We start from the raw sequence: 24,023 nt of genomic DNA, 5'->3' as shown, positions 1-24,023 counted from the left end.
ATTTCTCTTCGACGCTCGTCCCGACGCAGACGTCCGCCGGTGTACATTTCGAAGCGCTTTTCGCGGGGAAATTCGAGATATCGAAACTATATAGTTTTTACTGGATTTATTAACGTTTATAATATGAGATTATTAACATAAATTGACACTACAGTGATGTGATTTAGTTGAGCTGGAAATATGAACACACTGTGGGTTTTAGAAGTGATTTTTATATCTATTTTATTTGGAGGTTAGTATAAATATATAGGTATATAAAAAGACTTTTCAAAGACGCGCTTTCAATTTCAATATCACCTAAATAACACATATTTTAGGTTTTTAAAAGTAATTTGGATTACGTATTAGTTTATTGTAACTATCTTTCGGTTTTATTTCACCTGAAACCTGAAACAAGTCGATTTTTATTCTTAAAATGATAATTTACGGTATCGAAGTATCAAATCTCTCCATCAGCCCCTCTGAATTACAAGCACACTTCTTGGATAAATTTTAAATAAGAAAGGGGCACCTCGTTTGAAAAATATTTTAGTCTTGTGTTCAGTGATATGTAGTTTTATTAAATTGGGTGCAATCCTAACAGAAAAAATTAATTCTTAAGATGTAAAATATTCATAATATCAATATTCCAAAACTTTACGTAAAATGAAGAAGATTCAAATGTTTAAAATGACAATTAACTTCTTGACAATAACCGAGTCGATTTTGGGATTCCCGTACAACATTTTGTATAACCTCAGGAGTTATTTCGTTCACTTTTTCTGTTATCCTAACTTTCGAATCAACAATATTATTCATACTTTAGAGAATAGATCGAGAGGGGTCGAATCGGTGGATCTAGCCGGCCATTGGAGCGTTCCACGTCTTCCAATCCACAAGATGCTTTTCAAACAACGAGTAATTTAAGTTGTTAACGAGAATCGCTCTGTTCAGACGCAGATTTAATGGCAAAACAATCAGAGGATAATTTTTTCATTAAAGTTTCCAATTGAGGACAAATTTGGTCGAATTTGAGGATGGTATTAAATCGTTATTGAGTTATAGAGGTTGTGAAACTCTTTTGATTCTAAAACTTTTCTTCTTATCTTTCTATACCAAACTTCATCATGAAATGGACAGTGGAGACAATGGAGACCACGTGGATAGAATGTCAGATGAGGGGTTGGCAAAGATTGGAAAGAAAGATGAACCGAACACATCCCGACCACCAGGACGACCACCAACAAGATGATATGAAAGCTGGTCATCATTATCCCATCTGCAGCAAGGCAACCATTGAAACTAATTTACGATAAAGAAGATCTTCATCATTTTCATAGATTTCTTCCTTGGTTTTCGTTTTCAACCTTCCCCTTAATATATACCCGGGTAATTGATGGTTGAATGTAAACGGTCATTATTTAATTATTCTTTAGAAGCCTCAATCAGCTTGAATTTCTCCAAAAAATTTTCACGATATTTTACGAGACACACACACGTGATATTGCTGGGGAAGATATTTCAAACAAGATATTAGACATTAAAATTTAAAAATCGACTTATAACGAACTTTTTCCATATTTCAACTTTGTTCTATTTATTTTTTTTTTTTTGATATATTTGAGCTAAATAGAACGAACCGTTTTTAAAATTCTGAAATTAAATGAGAAAGAATCGCTGGAAAACAAAATACGTTTCAGTGCACAATTTCATTAAAATCGTTGTTGTCTTTGGAGACACATACGTATTTGTTTGCTCAACTTTTGTATTTTAGTTCATTTGGGTAGTTTACTATTTTCGGAAATATATTTTTCAAATTAATCGCAGAAATTATTGCTTCACGTTAGGAAAGAACGTTCTTCAATTATTAGAAAGGTGAGAGATAAACAGACTTATAATACCTAAACCTTTTCTTAATCTCATCAAATTTAATAGATTTTCGTCCTCTAAAATACCTTTGTGGTACTTGAACATCGCCGCAACGTTCACTTTAACGCTCAATAATCCCATAAATCGTCAACGATGAAGCTCTTGTCATAGTTTCACCAAGGGCGTACACAGAATGAAGAAATTGTTTGTTGCCAGCATAGAAAAAGCGATAAGAAACAAGAATTTATCAGTAGAGCCATCTATAAAAATTGAAATAGGATCCGAATCCTTCGTTCTTGATGTGTCACTAGGATACTAGATTTTGTCATTTCTTTCCTCCTAGACTTCCTTGTTTTTTTGTTGCTGCTGGCCTGCTTCTAATCGTGGTCGATTTAGTTTTTTTCCGGGCTTCAAAACTGTTCCAATTTCTAGTGAAATTTGCTGCAGAATCAATTAATGTCCGGGAAAGGGAAACCAATCTAAGTACTGTGATCCTATCTAAATCTGTATCTGAACTCTGTACAATGATAAAATTCTGTCACAGTTGTCTACTGTAGTTGACAGTTTGGTCTTGTATTATTTGCAAAGTCCTTCAGGAAATCGAAGCTCAAGGTAACTAGGATCCCAAGTAACTTTTCAGTGAACCAAAACTGATGTCGAAGAACGTTTGATTCGAATCGACTCCTCTCGATATTCAATGTAATAAGAATCAATGAACATGAACGATTTTACGAAAACAATAACAGCATCTATTTTATTACGTCCATTTGACATTTTTTATGATGAACTTTGCCTCCAGACGCAACGGTCTTTGCCTTCTTTGGAGCCGGTTTTCCGAGATGCACCCACGGATGGAAATCCATTGTTATAAAACGGAGTAAAGGTTTTCTTGCTTGAAAAGTCAAACAGCAGTTGGAAACATCTTCATGACGCTGTTTTTGTTCCATTGCGAGCACCGATCTTGCGTACAGCTTTCTCTTGTCCAAATTTTCAGTTGATACGCGTTGTACTGCACATTTTGAAATACCTTCTATGTCTGTTAGCCTTCGCACTTTTAGTCAACGATCATCCAGTACTGCTGTGCGGATTTTCTTCACAACTTCGAAACATTTGATCGACTACTGCGTTACTGGTCTTCGCAGGTCTTAAAGTCTCGTCTAAACTTTGCTACCCAATATTTTATTACGTCCACGTTGATAATAATTCGACGACATTTGACATTTTTCATGATGGAAGCATTTTAAATTTGTCATGATAAAACACCGACGCCATGACTTTGCCTCCAGACGCAACGGTCTTTGCCTTCTTTGGAGCCGGTTTTCCGAGATGCACCCACGGATGGAAATCCATTGTTATAAAACGGAGTAAAGGTTTTCTTGCTTGAAAAGTCAAACAGTAGATGGAAACATCTTCATGACGCTGTTTTTGTTCCATTGCGAGCACCGATCTTGCGTACAGCTTTCTCTTGTCCAAATTTTCAGTTGATACGCGATGTACTGCACATTTTGAAATACCTTCTATGTCTGTTAGCCTTCGCACTTTTAGTCAACGATCATCCAGTACTGCTGTGCGGATTTTCTTCACAACTTCGAAACATTTGATCGACTACTGCGTTACTGGTCTTCGCAGGTCTTAAAGTCTCGTCTAAACTTTGCTACCCAATATTTTATTACGTCCACGTTGATAATAATTCGACGACATTTGACATTTTTTATGATGGAAGCATTTTAAATTTGTCATGATAAAACACCGACGCCATGACTTTGCCTCCAGACGCAACGGTCTTTGCCTTCTTTGGAGCCGGTTTTCCGAGATGCACCCACGGATGGAAATCCATTGTTATAAAGCGGAGTAAAGGTTTTCTTTCTTGAAAAGTCAAACAGTAGATGGAAACATCTTCATGACGCTGTTTTTGTTCCATTGTGAGCACCGATCTTGCGTACAGCTTTCTCTTGTCCAAATTTTCAGTTGATACGCGATGTACTGCACATTTTGAAATACCTTCTATGTCTGTTAGCCTTCGCACTTTTAGTCAACGATCATCCAGTACTGCTGTGCGGATTTTCTTCACAACTTCGAAACATTTGATCGACTACTGCGTTACTGGTCTTCGCAGGTCTTAAAGTCTCGTCTAAACTTTGCTACCCAATATTTTACTGTTGATTTCGAACCAGCAGTCTTACCCAGAATAGAATCTAGTTCAGCTTTTATAGTGGTTGGACTAACATAAAGGTGCAGGTCGCAGCCACGGTTGCGATCGACGTCCATGTAAATCATACATATTGTAGTTAACCAGAAGGTGGAGGTGCCTATCCAGGAGGTCTTAAAAATCAAAATCATTCGATTTATATCGATATCTATTTATTGGGTGGACTGAAAACCGCAGAGATATTTCATCACTCTGAAGCGCGTTTCGATTACCAAGTTTATCGTCTTCAGAGACAATTTACGTCTAAGGACGATAACTTGGTATTTTTCAAGCGACTACCGCCTAGATCTAGATCTAGATCAGTCCAGATATTTCTGGGACTAGCTTTCCTAATTCCACATTTAGTTCGCTCGATTTGAGTAATTTAATTCTATGAAGAGAAGAAATTTAGCTTGGAGTGAGTTAAAAATAAAATTCTTTATGTTAATTTACATTCCACGTCATGAATAACATGCGACATGTCAGTAGTACGCCAATGGGAATAAGAAGAGCATTCGCGTTCTGTTTTGTAATAATTAATTTTCTATTTTGGACGCACGCACAGCACAGGTGCTAATACAAAGTAATTTATACTCCTTATTTAAATTTGTGCCAGATGTTCCTAAGTGTCTGTGTAAAGCAGTGACGTTTGTCAGAAAAGAGTTACGGTATTGAAAATAATGTTTTTCAAAATAAAATTGTAGATTTGGGCTCCGTAACGTAATTAACATCGGTATTCTTGTGGAAGATTTATTGTCTGAACGCTTGGAATAACTGTTTTACTTCACCAAAATGGAAATAAATAACTTTTACTTATTTAAAACGGTTTTTCTCATACCCCTAACTGTTAATATCTAATTTTTAATTAATACTAATAGCTATTACTCGAAAATAGAATGCTATAGTCTGTTTTTATGTACTAGAGAGTAATAAAACCTGATTTCCGAAGCAAAACTTAGTACGGTCATTTTAAATATCATTACAGAATAATCTAACAAAACAAAAAAGGGGTTTGGACAGGCCGAAAGCCCTGTGTATGAAAGATTAGTCGATCAAAAGATTTATATTTGGTCATATTTTAATCTCTTATCAACATATTGTAGATTTTTCAATTAAATAACGTAGTCCAAGTTTTGTGTGAAGTCTATTGTGAATTTCAGGGTGATTATGAATCATTTTGACCGCGTAAACTTCGAAAAATCCGTCCTTTGATACATAATTTGGTGAAGGCGCATGCGGCGGAATTCGAATGATGTTTGAGTGTAAACAATTTTTTATAGCATTTCTTTTGACCAGGAAGGTCTATTAATTTATTTGTTTTGCTTTCTTTTTGATATAAATCTAGAGAATTCTTCTGGGATATTTATATAAGTACAAAATGTAGCGCAGTTAGCTTAGTTTTAAATAAATAATCGTAGTGAATAGAATAAATTAATAAAGTAATAAGTGATTTATTATAAATAGTGTTTAGTGTAAGACTCAGTATTTATTTATTCACCCCAAGAATAAAAGAAGTAAATACACATCAAATTAGTTGATGGTATGCTTGATCTGACAAACTTAGTGAAGAAGAGAGATGTGGTGAGTTCAAAACAGCAGATTATAGCTCCAGGAAATCCAAAATTTTTTAGGAAATAGTTTTCGACAATAAACAAAATTCTTTCCACGATTCGTGATGATAAGGGGATGAGTCAAAGCGCACTAAAGAAACTTTCTCTAGAAAAAACAGTCCAAAAAGTAGATAAAACATGAATCAACGAGGGACGAATACCAAAGAAATTTTGGCAAGATAAAACTGTTACAAGTCAAAAACATACTTTTTGAAATGATTCATCTACATCCACAATTCAAAGGTAGCATATTGACTTTTGAATCTACTTGTAATGGTGATTACCATGATGATACGTATGCCGATGTTTTCAAAGAATGGTATGATAGATCTTCTTAATCAGAACTCAGAATTATCACTCGAGATATTTAGTTTCAGGAAAGTTGCTCATAATTTAGTGGTTAAAAAAAGATTCATCTGGGACCTCTGGTTAGATCTTCACCAAACCATTACGAACTAAACCAAATTGATCTGGTATGGGTAAAAAGGAAAAGAGAAGATTCAATTTTTGACATGATGATTGAATTATATTATTTCATCGAGCTGTCAATATTATTGAATTAACTATTGGACCTCCTGATCATTGTAGGTCAGAATGATTGAAGTTTTCCGTAGTATCATCACCCCATTACATCCCACCCCAACTCATCCATACTTCCCACCAGGGGGGGGGATTGAAAAGGGTGAATGGTATGCAAAAAAAGTTTGTTTTTGTATCTAAAAACTTAAATGGCAGCCCTCGTTTTAATACATTGAATTAGAAAAAGAATTTTCTTATTGAGGTGATATATCCGTTTAAGCTTTTATCTACCACGGATTTTCTAAAATTAAACGAACAAATGATTAATCTTAAGAGAGTGTTATAAATAAACGAGGGAATGCCGTGTTGTATTCTTCGGCAATGTGATATGATCTTTTTGTGAAAGCAAACATTATGGACAACAGAAAAAACACAAACGATAGTTTGGATTGTAAAACAAATATCAATCACTCGAGAAGCAACGTTTATTGTTACAGTATTTTTAAAAACTTTTGTTTTCGATAATTTATTCGAAAAAATACAATCAAAAGCAGCTTGAAGTTATCTTTATCGATTGCTTTTTGGTTTACATTGTTTATTAGTATACATCACATGGGTGTACCTATCCAGCGAGAAACAGGCCTCTTCCTGAAAACAATCTTTGTTGCTGGAATTTATTAGAATTCTCGACTCTTTAACTTGAAGATCCTCCTTCTCAGACGAAAATATAGATTTGGAAAAAAGGCAAAATCTTATGAGTTAGGTGAAAGCTCTTCAGGAGTAGATTTGTGGTATAATGTATGACAAAAAAAGGATTTAGCAGAAGACAAATTCAAGGATTATGAAGTAGCTGCACTTTTAGGAAAATCCTAATATTTGTTTTCCTGGAACAAGATATGTATTCTTCATCATGTTTAGGTGCTACGGCTTCTGTTGAAGAACGATCTTTTAGCATCTTTCTAAGGGTAGGGAAGAATTGGCTGAAAAGTACAATGGGAGCAGACAGATCGACTGGGTTGTACGAAAACCGTTTTTTATTCCAACCTTCGATCAATCTATGGAGACTCTACGTCGGCAGAAGCAAGCGGACACGTGCTGTAAACGACTGCGAAGCTCTCGCACTACACACTCCGCCATTGTTGACATTCTGGAGTCAGTCGGCGTTGTGCTACGGCCACGTAAACATTATTGATGGATGCTCCCGGCAAGTGTAATTCGTTTTCTACAGACTGAGGACCGTAGTGCTGCAAAAATCCATCGGAGAATGAGTCGTGGTGTCGAAACTTTAAAGATGTGCATGATGAAGGGTGCCAGGGACGCAAATCTGTCTTTTTAGATGGCCTGGTTCAACGAGTTGACAGAATGGTTTGTCTACAAAATTTCCAGAAGTTTCTTTGAAGAGGGTATTGGAAAGCTCGTCCCCAGATATGACAAATGTCTCAATCTTTTCGGTGATTATTTCGAAAAGTGTTGTTTGATACGAACTTGTCTTGTATTTAAAGCCTATCATCAAAATTATACATTATATTCGTAACATTTCACCTTTTCCTTGATAAAATGTTACAACCTGCACGACCATGGTTTGATCCTGGGCGAACCTTTGGTACATCGCATTGCTTGAACAAGTTAATATAGTTATAATGTGGTTGACGTGTCACTCTGTATAATATACAACATTTTCCAATGTTTATTTTTATATTTGTAATATTATTTAACAAATTTGAAACAGTACCATATGTCAAATAAATATTTTTGCATACAAGTTAAACGGCCTTCTTGTGTTTATATTTTAATATAATATGGGAATTTGATTACGTGAGAAGTAGGTCGATCCTTTATTTTAATATTTTCAAAATAATTTTATACAGGGTGTCCCGCATAACAACCGATACAAAGCTGCGTATTGAAGAGCCCGAAATATGGAAATTTCCCTCAAATTACCTCTATACCAAGTTGCATATCTGACGAATTATAAGGTCTCAAAGTAGGGCCGAAAATTTCGAATTCAAAAATACCAAATCATTATCGAAAATGACAAAGTTTTTAGATCTGAGCCTATTTAATTTAATTGTCGCTGTTAAATCTTTCACCTCTCAACTCAGCCTCTAGCTTTACGTACAAAAAAATAGTCTGACGAGGCTAAATCAAGGCTATATTGTGGATGCTCAATATCTATGAAACATCTTGACCAAGTGGATCGAAGTAGCAAGTTGAATCTTTGTGTAAAGCTTGCCGAGACTTGTCACTGACACGTTCACAAAGATTTTTGTGATTACCTTCTATTAACTATATAAAGTCAAGAGCTCATTGACTCTACTACATACACACTGTGATTAAGACTAAATATTTAATAGCTACTTCGGTGTGTTTTAATATTAAATGACTTACAAATAGAACTTGGCGTTCGTCGATGTTTTGCATCGCAATTGCAAGAACCGGTTTAGATGTAATTGTATCTCATCAGAGCGGTGTAGGAGTCTCTAATTCGAACTTTTTTGTTCGTACAGTTGAAAATGATCAAGCGCTTTCTGAAACAATTGATAAAATCATATAATATCACGTGTTTTGAGGAAGATGTAATTCAATATTCGTCCAGTCATTAGCTAGGAAAGTAATTGTTTATTCCTACGAGGAGCGTCAGACTATTAATAGTGAAAATAGTTATTTTATTTTAATATATTAGACGTATCTCGTGTATCAACGAAATTTCATATATACAGGATGTATCCCCTTTTATATTCCAACATATAGAAAAATTAAAAAGTATTCAGAGCTAGTTAACGCTACATCCTGTATACTTGCGAAGATGGAACTCTGTATAAGTGATTATGTCGTAAATTCTGATTGAAAAAATAGATTTTCTCTAATTGTTTTTTGTTAATGTTCATTTTTTTTTGTTATTTCAGAAGTTTTGTGCCTAAAAAACGTCCTGTTGACAATCAATCCTCGAGTGGTGCAACGGGGATCAAGTTCTACGCTACACTGTTCTTATCATCTCCAAGACGAAGCGTTATATTCAGTAAAATGGTATAGAGGGCGTTACGAATTCTACCGCTTCACGCCTAGCGAAGAACCCAACAGCAAAAAAATTTTTAGTTTCAAAGGAATAAATGTAGATGTAAGTATCACATAGAATATTAGGCAGCTAAGGATTGTTAAGCACATAGGCCTTCTCGACCTCCACTTGAAATAACGAAAAGCTGAATCAGGCATTTTGGTTTAAGCTTTTCGACGCTACTAGGTAAACTTTCAAGCTTGCCTAGTGTTCAAATCAAGCCTTTGTGAATGCTGGGCACTCAAAGATGTCGTGATCAACAGTTGTTTCCTTGTCCGTACACCAGTAGCAATCCGGGTTGTCCGTGATGCTTGTAACATGAAGATGGTGCCCGTTTTCGGTTAAAAGACCATTCGCCAGTCAAATTTGTATTCGATAAGAGAGACGGGAGGCCCATCGATGCGTATCTCATGCCAGGTATCTCCATCCATCTTCGCAGAGTCTCTTTTGCAAAAAAATCGTTAAGAGATGTTATAGCAAAACTTTTGGCTTCACCATGAACGAGCTCTGGTGGCTTTTCGGATCTAAATCTGCCTAGCGAGGTAGAATATGAAGATGGTGCCCGTTTTCGGTTAAAAGACCAGTCACTAGTCAAATTTGTATTCGATAAGAGAGACGGGAGGCCCGTCGATTCGCGTCTCATGCCAGGTATCTCCATCCATCTTCGTAGAGTCTCTTTTGCAAGAAAATCGTTAAGAGATGTTATAGCAAAACTTTTGGCTTCACCATGAACGAGCTCTGGTGGCTTTTCGGATCTAAATCTGCCTAGCGAGGTAGAATATGAAGATGGTGCCCGTTTTCGGTTAAAAGACCAGTCACTAGTCAAATTTGTATTCGATAAGAGAGACGGGAGGCCCGTCGATTCGCGTCTCATGCCAGGTATCTCCATCCATCTTCGTAGAGTCTCTTTTGCAAGAAAATCGTTAAGAGATGTTATAGCAAAACTTTTGGCTTCACCATGAACGAGCTCTGGTGGCTTTTCGGATCTAAATCTGCCTAGCGAGGTAGAATATGAAGATGGTGCCCGTTTTCGGTTAAAAGACCAGTCACCAGTCAAATTTGTATTCGATAAGGGAGACGGGAGGCCCATCGATTCGCGTCTCATGCCAGGTATCTCCATCCATCTTCGCAGAGTCTCTTTTGCAAGAAAATCGTTAAGAGATGTTATAGCAAAACTTTTGGCTTCACCATGAACGAGCTCTGGTGGCTTTTCGGATCTAAATCTGCCTAGCGAGGTAGAATATGAAGATGGTGCCCGTTTTCGGTTAAAAGACCAGTCACTAGTCAAATTTGTATTCGATAAGAGAGACGGGAGGCCCGTCGATTCGCGTCTCATGCCAGGTATCTCCATCCATCTTCGTAGAGTCTCTTTTGCAAGAAAATCGTTAAGAGATGTTATAGCAAAACTTTTGGCTTGACCATGAACGAGCTCTGGTGGCTTTTCGGATCTAAATCTGCCTAGCGAGCTAGAATATGAAGATGGTGCCCGTGTTCGGTTAAAAGACCAGTCACCAGTCAAATTTGTATTCGATAAGAGAGACGGGAGGCCCGTCGATTCGCGTCTCATGCCAGGTATCTCCATCCATCTTCGCAGAGTCTCTTTTGCAAGAAAATCGTTAAGAGATGTTATAGCAAAACTTTTGGCTTCACCATGAACGAGCTCTGGTGGCTTTTCGGATCTAAATCTGCCTAGCGAGGTAGAATATGAAGATGGTGCCCGTTTTCGGTTAAAAGACCAGTCACCAGTCAAATTTGTATTCGATAAGGGAGACGGGAGGCCCGTCGATTCGCGTCTCATGCCAGGTATCTCCATCCATCTTCGCAGAGTCTCTTTTGCAAGAAAATCGTTAAGAGATGTTATAGTAAAACTTTTGGCTTCACCATGAACGAGCTCTGGTGGCTTTTCGGATCTAAATCTGCCTAGCGAGGTAGAATATGAAGATGGTGCCCGTGTTCGGTTAAAAGACCAGTCACCAGTCAAATTTGTATTCGATAAGAGAGACGGGAGGCCCGTCGATGCGTATCTCATGCCAGGTATCTCCATCCATCTTCGCAGAGTCTCATGGCTACACCATGAACGAGCTCCGGTGGATTTGCGGATCTCAATCTGGCGAGCGAGTCCGCTTAGTAGTTGCCTTTGTTGCCCGAGTGACCAGGCACCCAAACGAGCTATATCCGATAGGTATCATTCATCAGTTCTTTCTTACATTCATACAAATTTCAAGTTAGAAATGCCGCCGTTATCCCGATAGTCGTTTCGTAAAAAGGGGATAAACTTTTTCATGGTTTTTGTGTTGTTAACCTAACCCGAAAGTTTAGTTCAGTTTTCCGTCTAAACTCTCTCGTATTTGATAACAAAATTTGTTGAATTCCATATAATTCTTTATAATAAATTCTTCTCATGCATTTACTTTGTTGAAAAGTAGAAAATGTATTTATAACTTTTTGTAACAAAATTTTCTATCTTCGCTAGGCGTCTTCTCACAAAATGTTTGAGTAGCAACTAACTTCTCGATTTTGTGTGGAAATTCAATAGACAAACTGTCTCAAGTTACCCAATAGAAAATTTCTACGACGAATAGAGAAAATCATTATTCTAGAATTTTTTGACGTTAATTATATCTGATTTCTTTAATTTCTCACTTTTTTGACCCTTTTATATTTTTTCTTTTTAACTATTAATAAGTCTGATGCGCGTTTCTTTAACCAGTCTCTGAAGACGATAACTTGGTTATCGAAACGCGCGTCAGACACTGTGATTTTGAGTAGTAGTTTAAACAGTGTGTTCATTATGAATTTCACCGACGGTTCTAGTAGTAATTCCAACTTAGATATTGAATTTAAATAATTTGATGATTATATCACATTCTAATTTCTCTAATATTTGATTGATTTTTTTGTAATCTTTGCAGAAAAGCGCATCGACTTCACAACAAGTCGTTCTTCGCGATATCGATTTCAATTTATCTGGAAACTTCACGTGTGAAGTAACAACAGATGCTTCACATCCAACAACTGGATTCGATACGAAAGCTATGTTAGTAGTTCGTAAGTAGATATCAAATTTATATTAGAAAATTTCCTGTTTTTCTATATATAATCTAACAAATCATAAAAGAAATTAATCAGCTACGATATCCGTAAATACAAAGTAATAAAAAATCATCACCAATTCAAAATTTAGTCATTTTAAATATTACTACAGAATAATCTAGCCTAGAATTCACTTTAAATTCACCTGTATGCGGTTTGTTTGTTTATTTGTAACTTTTCTTTGGATTAAGAGTGAGCTGCTTGATTAATGAAAATTTCGTTCTACAGAGGATTCGAATCTCCGATCTCCTTGTTTAAAATACCTCACCAACTACACCGATATGGCTCGATATAAGTTTCGACGAGATGTAGGTATATAAGAAGCAAAGCAAACTTATTTACGAAATTATTTTTAACTTTTAAACAATATTTCTTTCGATTAAATCCCTGTACTAATTCGCGTTGTCGCGATCTCAGAGTGAAAACGTGAATCTCGTCGATATTCAATTCGAAGAAATGTATATATTTGAAGAAAGAAAAGAGGAAACCCGGGACCATATTCATTGTTGTTATCAAATATTCCAATGCATAGGAAATTCCGAATTTCCCAAGTTTCTAGAAAATAATTCGATTTTGAGGTATCGAGTCTAGACTCAAGTGTATGGTACTTCAGAAGAGTCAATATTCAACTTTCTAATTGGATTTTCGTTTGATCAGAGACGAACTTGAAGAATCCGAAGTTTTTCCAAATCGAATCCAAAGGTATTCGTGCGTTTTGTTATATATATTTTATACCACATTTCAGGTATACAGCGCACATAAATAAATATTCGTTTAAATAGATATACAGAGTGTCCCACGACGAGTTAAAACTAGCTGTATAAGACAAAATACTTATAGTAAAATCATATCATAAAGTCGACAGTAACTTTGTTATTTTATAAAAACACCCTGTATATTAATACATTAATGAAAACTATGTAAATTTTTAGTATACTTTTGTCTGAAAACTTTTTTCGAAAAATGCATACTTTTTGAGTTATTAATTTTTTTGTAAAAAATTTGACCGTTGCCGACTCTTATAAATTATTTTTTTACGAAAATACCCTTCAAGATATGAAAATAGTTTTTATTCGATTGCTTTTAGCAAAGTCAGACGTATTTGAATCTATGTTGAAAATTTTTTTTATTCTATACAGGGTGTGTATAAAAGGTGTTCAAAGTTTAACTTCATAAATATCAAATTTTTTAAATGGAACTAAAATTTAGGCTACACCTGCATCTCTAAAAATATCTGGATAACGTTAAGGCTTAGGTATAGGAAAATATACATGAATTTGCTTTATTTTGTACCCCTAAATGCATTAAAATAGAAAAAACCGAGTGGTTCTATTTTAAAACAAAATAAAGAAATTTGATATTTATGAAGTTAAATTTTGAACACTTTTTATACACACCCTGTATAAAATGAAAAATTTTTCACTATAAATTCAAATATGTCTAGCCTTGTTAAAAGCAACCGAATAAAAACTATTTTCGTATCTTCAAGGGTATTTTCGTAAAAAAATCATTTGTCTGCAACGGTCAAATTTTTTACAAATAAATTAATTACTCAAAAACTATGCATTTTTTGATAAAAGTTTATAGACAAAAGTATACTAAAATTTTACGTAGATTTCAAAAATGTATTAATATACAGGGTGTTCTATATAAAATAACAAAGTTAAGGTCGACTTCCGGTAGAACCGGAAGTCGGTCATCTTTAAAAATATTTTAGTTAAAAAGATCGTATCCGAAAACTCAAACGTAGAAATTTTCATGATTTTACTATAAGTATTTTGCCACATATACAGACAGTTTTAATTCGTCGTGGGACACCCTGTATATCACAAGTTCTCGCATTAAAATGCATTAATCATCATTAATTTATTAACAAAAAACGTTGTCTAAAAGTGCATCTTTCGTATTCAAAAATCAAAAAGGCATTTTTTAGACTTACGCAACGTTAGATTTCAAGCGACTATTTGTAAAGCTACGAACTGGTTTCCTCCAAAAAAAAAAAAACACGAAATATTTGTTACTATTTTTTGAGCGACAATTCGTCGGTTGTGAATTTTCTGGTCGTTCGATACCAACACTTGGACAATTGACCACTCGCCTCCAAGAGACTGAGACAATACGAAATGTTCTAAGGCCGACTTCGGAACAGCTGATCTTCTGAGAATATTGCTGCTGTTATCCAAGATGTCGAATAGAGAATAGATGCCTTGACACCGTCGATCGCTCAAACTATCCCGAATCTCAACGATAAGGAGAATGATTTTCATCAGAAGCTATCATGAGCAATGAATGAACAGAATAATTGTTTCTGTGGCACATTAATTAACCATTACATCAATGTGAAGTTATTGCGTGGTGATGGTTTGCTCTAGGAACCTCTTCAGATCAATTTCAGATCGATCAAACGATGATTGTGGACGGCACATGCTACAGAATCATGATTAGATGAATTGGAACTGGAGAAAATGTGATTGCAGCCGGACACGGCTACAACCGCAAATGATCTTCTGAAGGAAGCATTTCCAGATCACTGACCAGCCAGATCATCTAATTTAACTGTTCCAAACTTCTTTTTTGCTGTTTTAAGTCAACAAGCTTTACATTATCGAAGTCATTAAGGAATATATTAGCGAGAATCCGTCAATTTGACAAGAATAATAGAAAATTTCAAAACGAACATACTGAGTTTCGAAAAAGTCGCACATTTCGTATTTTCTAACCAAATTAAGTTTTGGTTAGAAAATACGAAATTCAAATTATTTATTTTTTTCTATATTGTGTTAGTATTGGATTCTGTCCTGCACGTGTATGAATCCGATTCAAATAACACCGACCAGGTGTAAATATTTGATGAGGAATGTGCTGAAACTTTTATTGAATATCAACGTTCCTTTGGGGCGAGCCCCAAGCTTTACGTAAATCTTATGAAGGTAAAACGACAAGAAAGTTGTTGACACCAGGGATGTTAAGACCGAACTAAATTGATGACATAAATTTTATTTATACAAAAAAAAAAAACGTCAGAGCAATGAAAATAGCACTAATAGTCGACGAGGGAGATGGAATTTTTTCAATTAACAAGGCTTATATTAAAACAAATCCTATTTATTGATTTGAAGCAAGCTTACGACACAAACACTCAAAAAAATAATAAAGAAGGATGATAATAAGCTGAAATTATGGAAAATAAACATCCTCATGCGTCAAAATAACATAAATAGTTACACCACAAAAAGCAAGATAGTTAAGGTACATAAACAGAATGGAAAAGGTAGGAAAAGAAGAAGAGGATGCCCAAAGAACTCCAGCGGGATATAGATGAGTTAGTAACAAGATAATAGTGAAAAGATTGAAGCTAAGGGTAACCACAAATACCAGGGTAGAGTTGTATTTCGCACGAGGTTTGAACCAATTACTGAGTAAAGTAGTTAATCCAGCTCTAAGAAGCATTAACGAAAGTCAAGGCGTGAGTTTCAGATGAAGTATGAAGTGCTGTAAGCCTTTATCGATATCATAAGTTGATTACTATGTTTTATCTACGAATCAAATGAACCATACGAAGATATAAGTTTCCTCTACCTTCACCACGCGGCACTACAGCCGTTTGGGGGCCTGGATCTCTTCAATCATAGACCTGCATAGCTCCATTGTCCAAAAATACATAATACTGAACTAGTACTCTGGGTGAGACTGTTTCATCGTTACAAATAGTAAAATATTGGTTAGCAAAGTTTAGACGAGACCGTACGAAATGGGATGTTCAACAAAGCAGAGGTCGTCCAAATGAGGTGACGACTCCAGAAATGCCGAAGAAGATTCACAAATCGGTACTAGATGATCGTTGATTTAGAGTAAGAGAACTAGCAGACGTAGAAGGCGTTTCAAAAAGTGCGGTTTATGGCATATTAACTGAAAATTTGAACACGAGAAAGCTGTGCGCAAGTTGGATGCTCATATTGGAACAAAAAGCGTGATGAAGATGTTTCCATCGAGAGTTTGGTGATGTGCCATAACCACTGATGAAACGTGGGTCCATCACTTCACATCCAAAAACAAAAGAATATTCAAAACAGCTGCAAAGAACGCGAAAACCGTTCTACCTGCAGGTAAGATCATGGCGACTGTTTTCTGGGATAATTTTGCAACGTTTGAGCGAAGAAATCAAGCAAAAATGTCACATTTGGTTGGAGAAAGAAAGTGCTGTTCTATCAAGACAATGCACCATATCACACATACTGTGTCGTGGTCCAAATTAATGGATTAAAGATTGAAATGCTACGTATTCCCAAGATTTAACTCCCTCGGATTATTTTCTGCTCCCGGACATGAAAAAATGACTCGGCGGTCAAATAGTTTCCAACAATGAAGAGCTAATGGTTATTTTGAGGATCTTGACGATTCTTATTATAAAAAGTGTATCGAACTTATTGAAAATATACATAAATGAATCACAAACAAATTGGGATAATTGTCCGATTCCCACGTCAGTTGATTTCTTTCGAAATCTAAATATCTCAAAGTATATTTGAGTTGCTATTTTTAGCTTTGTTAATTGGTCGCTTTTGTTTCAGAAATACCCGAGTTTTCTCCAACAATTAGCGTGTCTGGTGAACCGTTAGACTACGGGGATATATTAAGGGCTAATTGTTCCTGTTCACCCTCACGTCCAAAAACAGAATTGACATTTCTACTTAATAATCAAACGGTGAGCTTGTTAACGAAGATGCATTCATTGAATATCTATATAGGGCAAGAATCAGATTCCAGATATCATACATCTGGATCTCTTTGTGTGTATTTGTTAGCTTAATAACAAAAAAAAACTAGCAATCAATCAAATACAAATTATTCCTCTAGCTAATGGCTATTATTTTTCTAATTTAGAACAAACATTGAGTCACATTTAGCTTTCAATACTGCAACTATTTCTTACTTGATGCTTTTTTAAGTTGTACTAACTTAGAAACTATACGAAACCATGAGATTAGCTAAGGTCGAGGCTTCTGGAAGACAAAACTCAATTGTTTGATTCAATGCAACGCAAAGTCTTGATGGAATCACGTTCATGACTTGTAATCTTCAAACTGTTGCAACTCTGGGATATAAAGTTTCCTTAGCACATGATATTAACGGTAACTATTCACATCAAGCAGCTCTTCAAGAAAATTAGTACCGATTATGTTTTTAACTGACCTTTGGACTGCTCAAAGGTCATTAATTAATTTAGACTTGGGATTCTTCTCTACCTAGTATCCACAATTCACTGAACTGTATGTTTTATTGAGTTGCCGCAGCTTTTTGGTTCCCTAGTGTCGCAGGAAGAAAGGAGGACCCAATAGATCCTTTGGATCGCAGTATATCCATACTCAATATATACAACTGTAAATGCTAAAGAAACTAAATAAATTACTAAATTCAGGTTACAAAATGCCCTTTCCCAAACTCATTCTAAATGCTTCTAAATCAAATTCCTTCTTGTTGCAAAGAAATTAGGTAGGAATTGTTACACTTGTTACAGGTAGCTAAGAGCGAACCTTTACAACCCCACCAATACCACGAATACGCGTGGAGCGATCTCCATTTAGAAATCCAATTGGAGGAACAACATTTCGACGATGGTAGATTGATACTCCGATGCGTCGCCGTCATCGAAAGTGTTTATCACAAAGAGGCTGTGCTCAAATTAGGAAGTGTACGTGATCCCGTCCCAGAAAGAGGTAAATCGATGGTACTTTCATGAAAACATCATTTTTTTTTTTGATCTTACAGCTGTGTTATTTGTTCTCTCCTTAACCCACAACAAACATTTACGTTCTGACCATTATTTCCAAAAGATGTAAGCACGCCATTGAATGGGGTTTGCCATCAATGGGATTAAAACTTTTTTTCTTTACATTAATTTTATATTAACAAGGGTGAAGTTGGTAGAGATGCCCCTTTGGTTTTAGACCTTATGGATTTCTTCTAAGGAAAGATCGTAACCAGTCTTTTGTGATAAAAGTGCAGAGCATTTGAAAATCTGTATACCATTTGTCGGGCTAACCAATGATGATTGACCATATTGGTGGTATTAAAACCATCAAAAACTACTTTGAAATAAAATATTTATTGAATAATAAAATAAGTAGTTAAACGTGGTTTCAATAATCCGAAGATCATACTCGAACGAACGCCAGATACGTAATAAGTGTCCAAAGGAAGCAATCATCTATGATGTGGGTCCCCATTAAGATCGTGTACAATGAATTTAAGCAGCTAAATTTGCAATCACAATATTATAAAGTATTTTCAAACATATCAACACATTCTGTATCTAATATATAACCAATTGACTCGGTTGGAATCGTCTGCAAATTTTTACCTTCAGATTAATACCTTCTCTACCAATTTTAGCTGTTGAATTTCGTGTACTGCAAACGTGTTTATAGTTTTTTTTTTTATAGATTTATTTACATTGTTTAATTTTTTTTCAGTTAGTGCGTACAATAAAGCGACCGCAACTTCACATCTTCTCAAATTACATACAGTGGCGATTGTCAATATTTTATTATTAGCTTTAAGTTAAAATGATTCAATAAAAATGTCGAGGTGATTCTTCAACTGTGTTTTCTAATATAGATCTGAAAGGTATTCACTTCATCTGTACGTAGAAATAATCCATTCGAGTCCTGAAAGACTAAATAAATTTGTGTTTATTGTCAACAATTGTCAGGGAAAATTGTTTGGAAAGTGAAGTAAATCAAAAAATTTGTCTAAGCGTATTTTCCATGCAAACATGGTTTAACAGTAGTCTTGGTGAACAGGAAATAAGTACAAAGGCGGTTTGATGCTATTCCAGTATCTTTTCAACGAGTAGACAAGATTCTAGAAAGTCCTCGAACAGTTTGCAAGTGACTTGTCTTTATATCCTTTAGAAACAATGGTAGACTTTTTAAATTTGTTATATTTCCACCATTATCAGCAAATAAAGTGACTGAAATTCGCTTCTGGAAATGTAATTTTTAGGATTCGGAATCTTCAAAAATTCTGCAATCGTCCCTCCTCTTGGCTTTATATTATTACTCCAACTCTTTTGTGGTCGACGTTGTTTTTTACGCTGTGATAACCATTCGCGTGATATTTTCTTTTTTTCCTCGCTCTAATAGTGTTTTTTCCGAGACTTTCTAAGAATTTTCATTTCTGTCCAAGAGTTATTTCGTTTTTGACGTTTCTTGTCTGGTTTTTGATGTTTAGGTCATTAAAAATCTGATTGTACTTTTGTTTCTCTGTGTGATTTCTCTGTCATCCATTCCGTAACTTTTGCCCAACCGTTTTTTATGATTTCATCCATCATTATGTTGAATAAAATGGAACTAAAACGCTACGATCGCGTTCTGGGCATGTGGAATGGATATCGTGTTTACCTAGGGGGCTTCATCGAAGATTCCTTCAGATGATATAGGACTCTTGAAGATCTAGTGGAGCCTCCGCCTTACGTATATACAATTCTTAACTAAAAGAGTATCTATGGAGAAAGATGGAAGCATTTGGCTTGAGGTATAACATAGAAATTTGTATCAATACGACTGGGATTATCCAAGACGTCGTTACCATTCCAAAGGCGTTGCGGATCCAAATCGTCGTTGTTGTTTGGAGGAGGAAGAAGCTTTAGAAGCATTACTGTTTACCTAAAAAATTAAACTGTGGTGGTAGGTTCATGAGCCACTAAATAGTTTGAAGTTGAACTTTTGCAATGTTGTCATTTCTCTAGTTTCGATTTAAATGCTACAATTTTCCTTATTTCTGAATTTTTATGATAAAATTATCACATTTTCATGACAAAAGAAAATATAATTTAGAATATAAATGAGACCGACAGGGAAATATATCATTATACAATTTTCTTTAGAGCGTTATAAAATTTCGTTGTTGAATAATGTCTAGTTATTATAACAGTTTCGTAGTTTGTTTTTTCTAGCAAAAAACTTCATTAATTAAAAATATCTTGAGGAAAATGCTGAATATTCATATACATGTTGGTAGAAGTGAATATTTTACACATCTAATATAAATTTTAGTTTTTAATATCGAAGAGTTTGTTATAAATATGTTATGAACCAAAACAAATTATTGTTTGTTTCCGAAAATAAATTTTTACGAATTACTATGCTATTTTTGATTATTCCTTTTTCTCTTTCGGATATGATTTAAATATTGAGATAATAAAATTTATATTTTAACAGCTCCTTTTGTTTTATTTAAAAAAAAAACACCTACAGTTTAGTTTTATAGAAATTTTTTCCTCCAGTGGAAATCCCAATTAATTTGAAGTCATGGGTTGTTTTCACTTTGCCCATGGATACATTTTGATTTATTTCGATTTTGTCGTTTCATTTAGTTGTAATACAATTAACCAACTTTTTTAAAAACATTTTATTTAGCAGACTGAGGATTTAATAATTTAAAGTTACAATGGAATCTATAAAACTGACAGACAGACTAAACATAGACAAATTTATAGCAACGATAACTTAATGAGGTTAGAAGTCATAATAATAAATAAGTAATTGATGATGATGCGCCTCTGTGAAGAGGGTTCTGAAATAATTCAAATAATTTCTGTACAATTTCTATCAAAAGTGACAGTTCTAATGGCAGCCAACAGTGCTAGAAGTCATGTAGAAACTGGAAATATGATAATCTGGCAACAACGTCTACAAAGCAATAGCAAAATTCAGAGAAAAATCATTTTAATTCAACTGCTTCCATTCGGTCTTTTCGGAAATTATGATCTGGTTAAGCGAATCATGATGTGAACTAACTCAGATCACGTTCGAGAAGCGCAGTCATACGATAAGATCATTTTTAACCTTTGATTACCAAACGAAATGTGTCAATTGTCTGTGGTTTTTTCATTTCAGCATATTAACAGCTTGTTAGTATTAAACTTTAGTGCGTAATCCGTATAAGGGGGTGAATTGTTGATTGTGGTGGTTGATAAACATCATCCGAGCGGACCGCAGCCAGTGTACAAGGTCCGAAACGTCCAAAGGCACAACCAGTCAGCTATGAAGGTTATGACTTTAGTAATAGCGAATACTACATAGAGTTGTTGGATCTTTTGAATGCAAAAATCAAGGTGAAACGGCCTCAGAAACCACCGTTTCACCAAGACAATGCACCGATTCACAAATCGATGTGAGCTATGGTTAAATTGAACGAATTATACTTCGAATTGCTCCCACAACCACCGTATAGTCCAGATCTAGCCTCTAGTGACTTCTGACTAGTAGCTGATCTCGGGAAAAAGCTCGTCGGTAAGAAATTTTGCCTAAAAATGGAGAAGCAATTGCTGAAACTGAAGTGTATTGATGAATAAAATCGATTCATGGTGAAAAATATATGTTTTTCAGTGTTGGTCACACGATTTATTGTGGTTAGGTAATGACGACCCTTCATTAACCACATGGTGTACTTTTTTAATAATTATTAAATATCTAGAATCTACCATACAACTAAATAAAAATCATAGAAGCATTAATGCACGGAAAAGTAATAGAAATCAAAAACTCTTCATAGATCATATTTTAAATTTGAAATTTTCACTTAAAATTGAACGTGACATTCAAAAACTTCGATCCAAGTCTCGTTTCGGATTGGGATCCGCAATCAGCTGATAAGTGATCTATCCGAACCTCGTTTATAGTTTCCTTATGTCACGTTTCGATTTTTCCGTCGTACAATTTCAGTTTCACTAAAGTTATTCTCAATACTTTCGAGGATTTATAAAAACTGTGGTGGCGATTTTTTTTCCAATAAAACCGAAGCTTATTTTCTTGTTTCAATGAAGACGTAACACGTTTCAGTAATCGTTCTACTTTAAACTCGAGTCGAAAACAATCGTTCGTGTTTTAGGACATTTTGAATAGCTAAACATGTACAGTGATAAAAGAGATAATAAAAAAACGTGCAAGTCGTCTGTATTTTTCCCATACGATCCGTACTTAAAACGAGAAAAGAATGTTAGTCTTATCATTTTCTTGTTTTTATGTTCATGTCTTTCGTTTTATGACTAATCGTAAAAGCTATTGTGGATGTCTGCCCCTTATTATCACTTTTTTTTTGTAACCGTTAACCTCATATGAACATTTGTTCGATTTACTGACGTCAAGTTTGTCTCGTGTGAATAAATCTTGAATTTAGTTACTCGAAATCATATTTATACAGCATTGCAGATTGTTTTTGGGAAGTTGTTTTGGCTTCACACTCACTCTGCATCTAAATCTAGAAGATATTTTCTATGAGACTCAACATTTTATTGCGCCGCTTCCAAAATAAATAGACACCTTCCGAAGAAGACCTTCACCAAGTAGACACCTTCCGAAGACGACCTTCACCAAGTAGCTCCGCTGTTTCTTCGGCTTGATGTGCTTTGCCATGCCGATCATCTTAAGGTGACCTGTCAGACTGACTGATCACCAGTTTTATGTCGTGTCTGGTCATCATTTTTCAGACTTTTTAGCTGATATAGTTGTGAATGTTTTGAATTATCTTAGGCCAATTGTTTAGAGCAAATAGTCATGATGGTTGTCCAAGGATGGCTAAAGTGTTTCCCCGGTAAGCACCTTTGGAAGGCGTTCTAAGACAAAAACAATTTTATAACTCTGAAATCTGAAGCAATTACTTAATGGAGGTCATCAAACGGTTCATCAAAAGTATGGGTATTCCCAATCTGAAATTCACAATAAGTCGTTTCAAAACCTTACAGGTAAACTGTAAAAACGACTCTGCGAGGGGGTAACCTGATGGCAAGGATCTATACAACAAATCTCTTTAAAGATAAACTCGGGATACAATGCATTGACTGAAGGAGCTTAATTTGGAAAAAGTCCTGAAGGGATTGAACGCACTTACTTTGCAGGAAATTCGAAGTCAATATTCTAAGCAGGAAGGCAGAGAAAAACCCCTAATTTCCTTATGAGTACAGGGTGTTTGTGAAATTTGAGCGATGAGCTTGGAAGCTGTAGTGGGAATGTTTTACTCGTGGATTAAGAATCAACAAACAATTCAAATTGGACAGCTGAAATAATGCAACTAAGTAGAGTCGGTTATCTTAGATGCAAGATGCATAAACGACTTTTTGCAAAGGTTTGTTTTGTAGCGTATACTTTGGATGATTCAAAAGACAATTATTTTGAATGATTTGTCAATAAAATTCGTTTTAAGAGCAGACAATTTCTTGAAAGAGGTCAAATTAACGAATGAATAAGTACGTCTGGCATTTATCCAGTTTTCTGGTATCTAACGATAGTGACAGCTGTTTGGTTCACTTTTTTTCATTATTATGGCGAACCATTCGCGAGTCGTAATGTCCTCGACAATATTTAAAATGAAAATAATTCAATTTCTAGTCGTAAAATTAATGGAACGTTAGCTACATGGAGGAAGTGTTTACTTAAAATTGGCAATAAAGCAAAATGGATATTCGTTATTTAATAGAAGATCACATACCTTGAACAAGGATTTCCTCTAAGATTATTGATGAATGTAATAATTATTTTACGTAAATTAAATATAAATATTGTCGATAAGGACGAGAAAATGTGAAAGTTAAAAACGTTAAAGTGAAAAAATAATAATTAATTACATCCTAGTAAACAAAGAAACTTCGAATATAAGTAAATAACAAAGAGAGACAGAAAAATGCTTTATTATCAAAAAATTGCTATAA

At 35.0% G+C, this 24,023-nt stretch overlaps 1 protein-coding gene across 1 annotated transcript; it reads left to right on the top strand.

Moving 5' to 3' along the window:
* Nucleotides 1-20,456, top strand: LOC130447154 (uncharacterized). Its single transcript, XM_056783835.1, has 6 exons — nucleotides 1-232; nucleotides 9,072-9,283; nucleotides 12,133-12,268; nucleotides 16,885-17,018; nucleotides 17,832-18,030; nucleotides 18,787-20,456. The coding sequence occupies exons 1-6, from the start codon at nucleotides 181-183 to the stop codon at nucleotides 18,876-18,878; spliced, it is 825 nt and encodes a 274-aa protein (XP_056639813.1). The 5' UTR covers nucleotides 1-180; the 3' UTR covers nucleotides 18,879-20,456.
* The last annotated feature ends 3,567 nt before the right edge of the window (nucleotides 20,457-24,023 follow it).

This window comes from Diorhabda sublineata, chromosome 7 (assembly GCF_026230105.1).
Source record: "Diorhabda sublineata isolate icDioSubl1.1 chromosome 7, icDioSubl1.1, whole genome shotgun sequence".
In the NCBI taxonomy this organism is placed as follows: Eukaryota; Metazoa; Arthropoda; class Insecta; order Coleoptera; family Chrysomelidae; genus Diorhabda; species Diorhabda sublineata.
The sequence above is the reverse complement of the archived record's forward strand: the minus strand, read 5'-3'. Positions and strand labels throughout refer to the sequence as shown.

What these genes read in the sequence shown, in the direction of transcription:
- LOC130447154 (XM_056783835.1), top strand. Translation starts at nt 181, where the DNA reads ATGAACACACTGTGGGTTTTAGAAGTGATTTTTATATCTATTTTATTT. An exon ending in GAAAGCTATGTTAGTAGTTC is followed by an intron (nt 12,269 to 16,884) that starts GTAAGTAGATAT and finishes CTTTTGTTTCAG; the next exon opens with AAATACCCGAGTTTTCTCCA. An exon ending in TGATCCCGTCCCAGAAAGAG is followed by an intron (nt 18,031 to 18,786) that starts GTAAATCGATGG and finishes ATTTTTTTTCAG; the next exon opens with TTAGTGCGTACAATAAAGCG.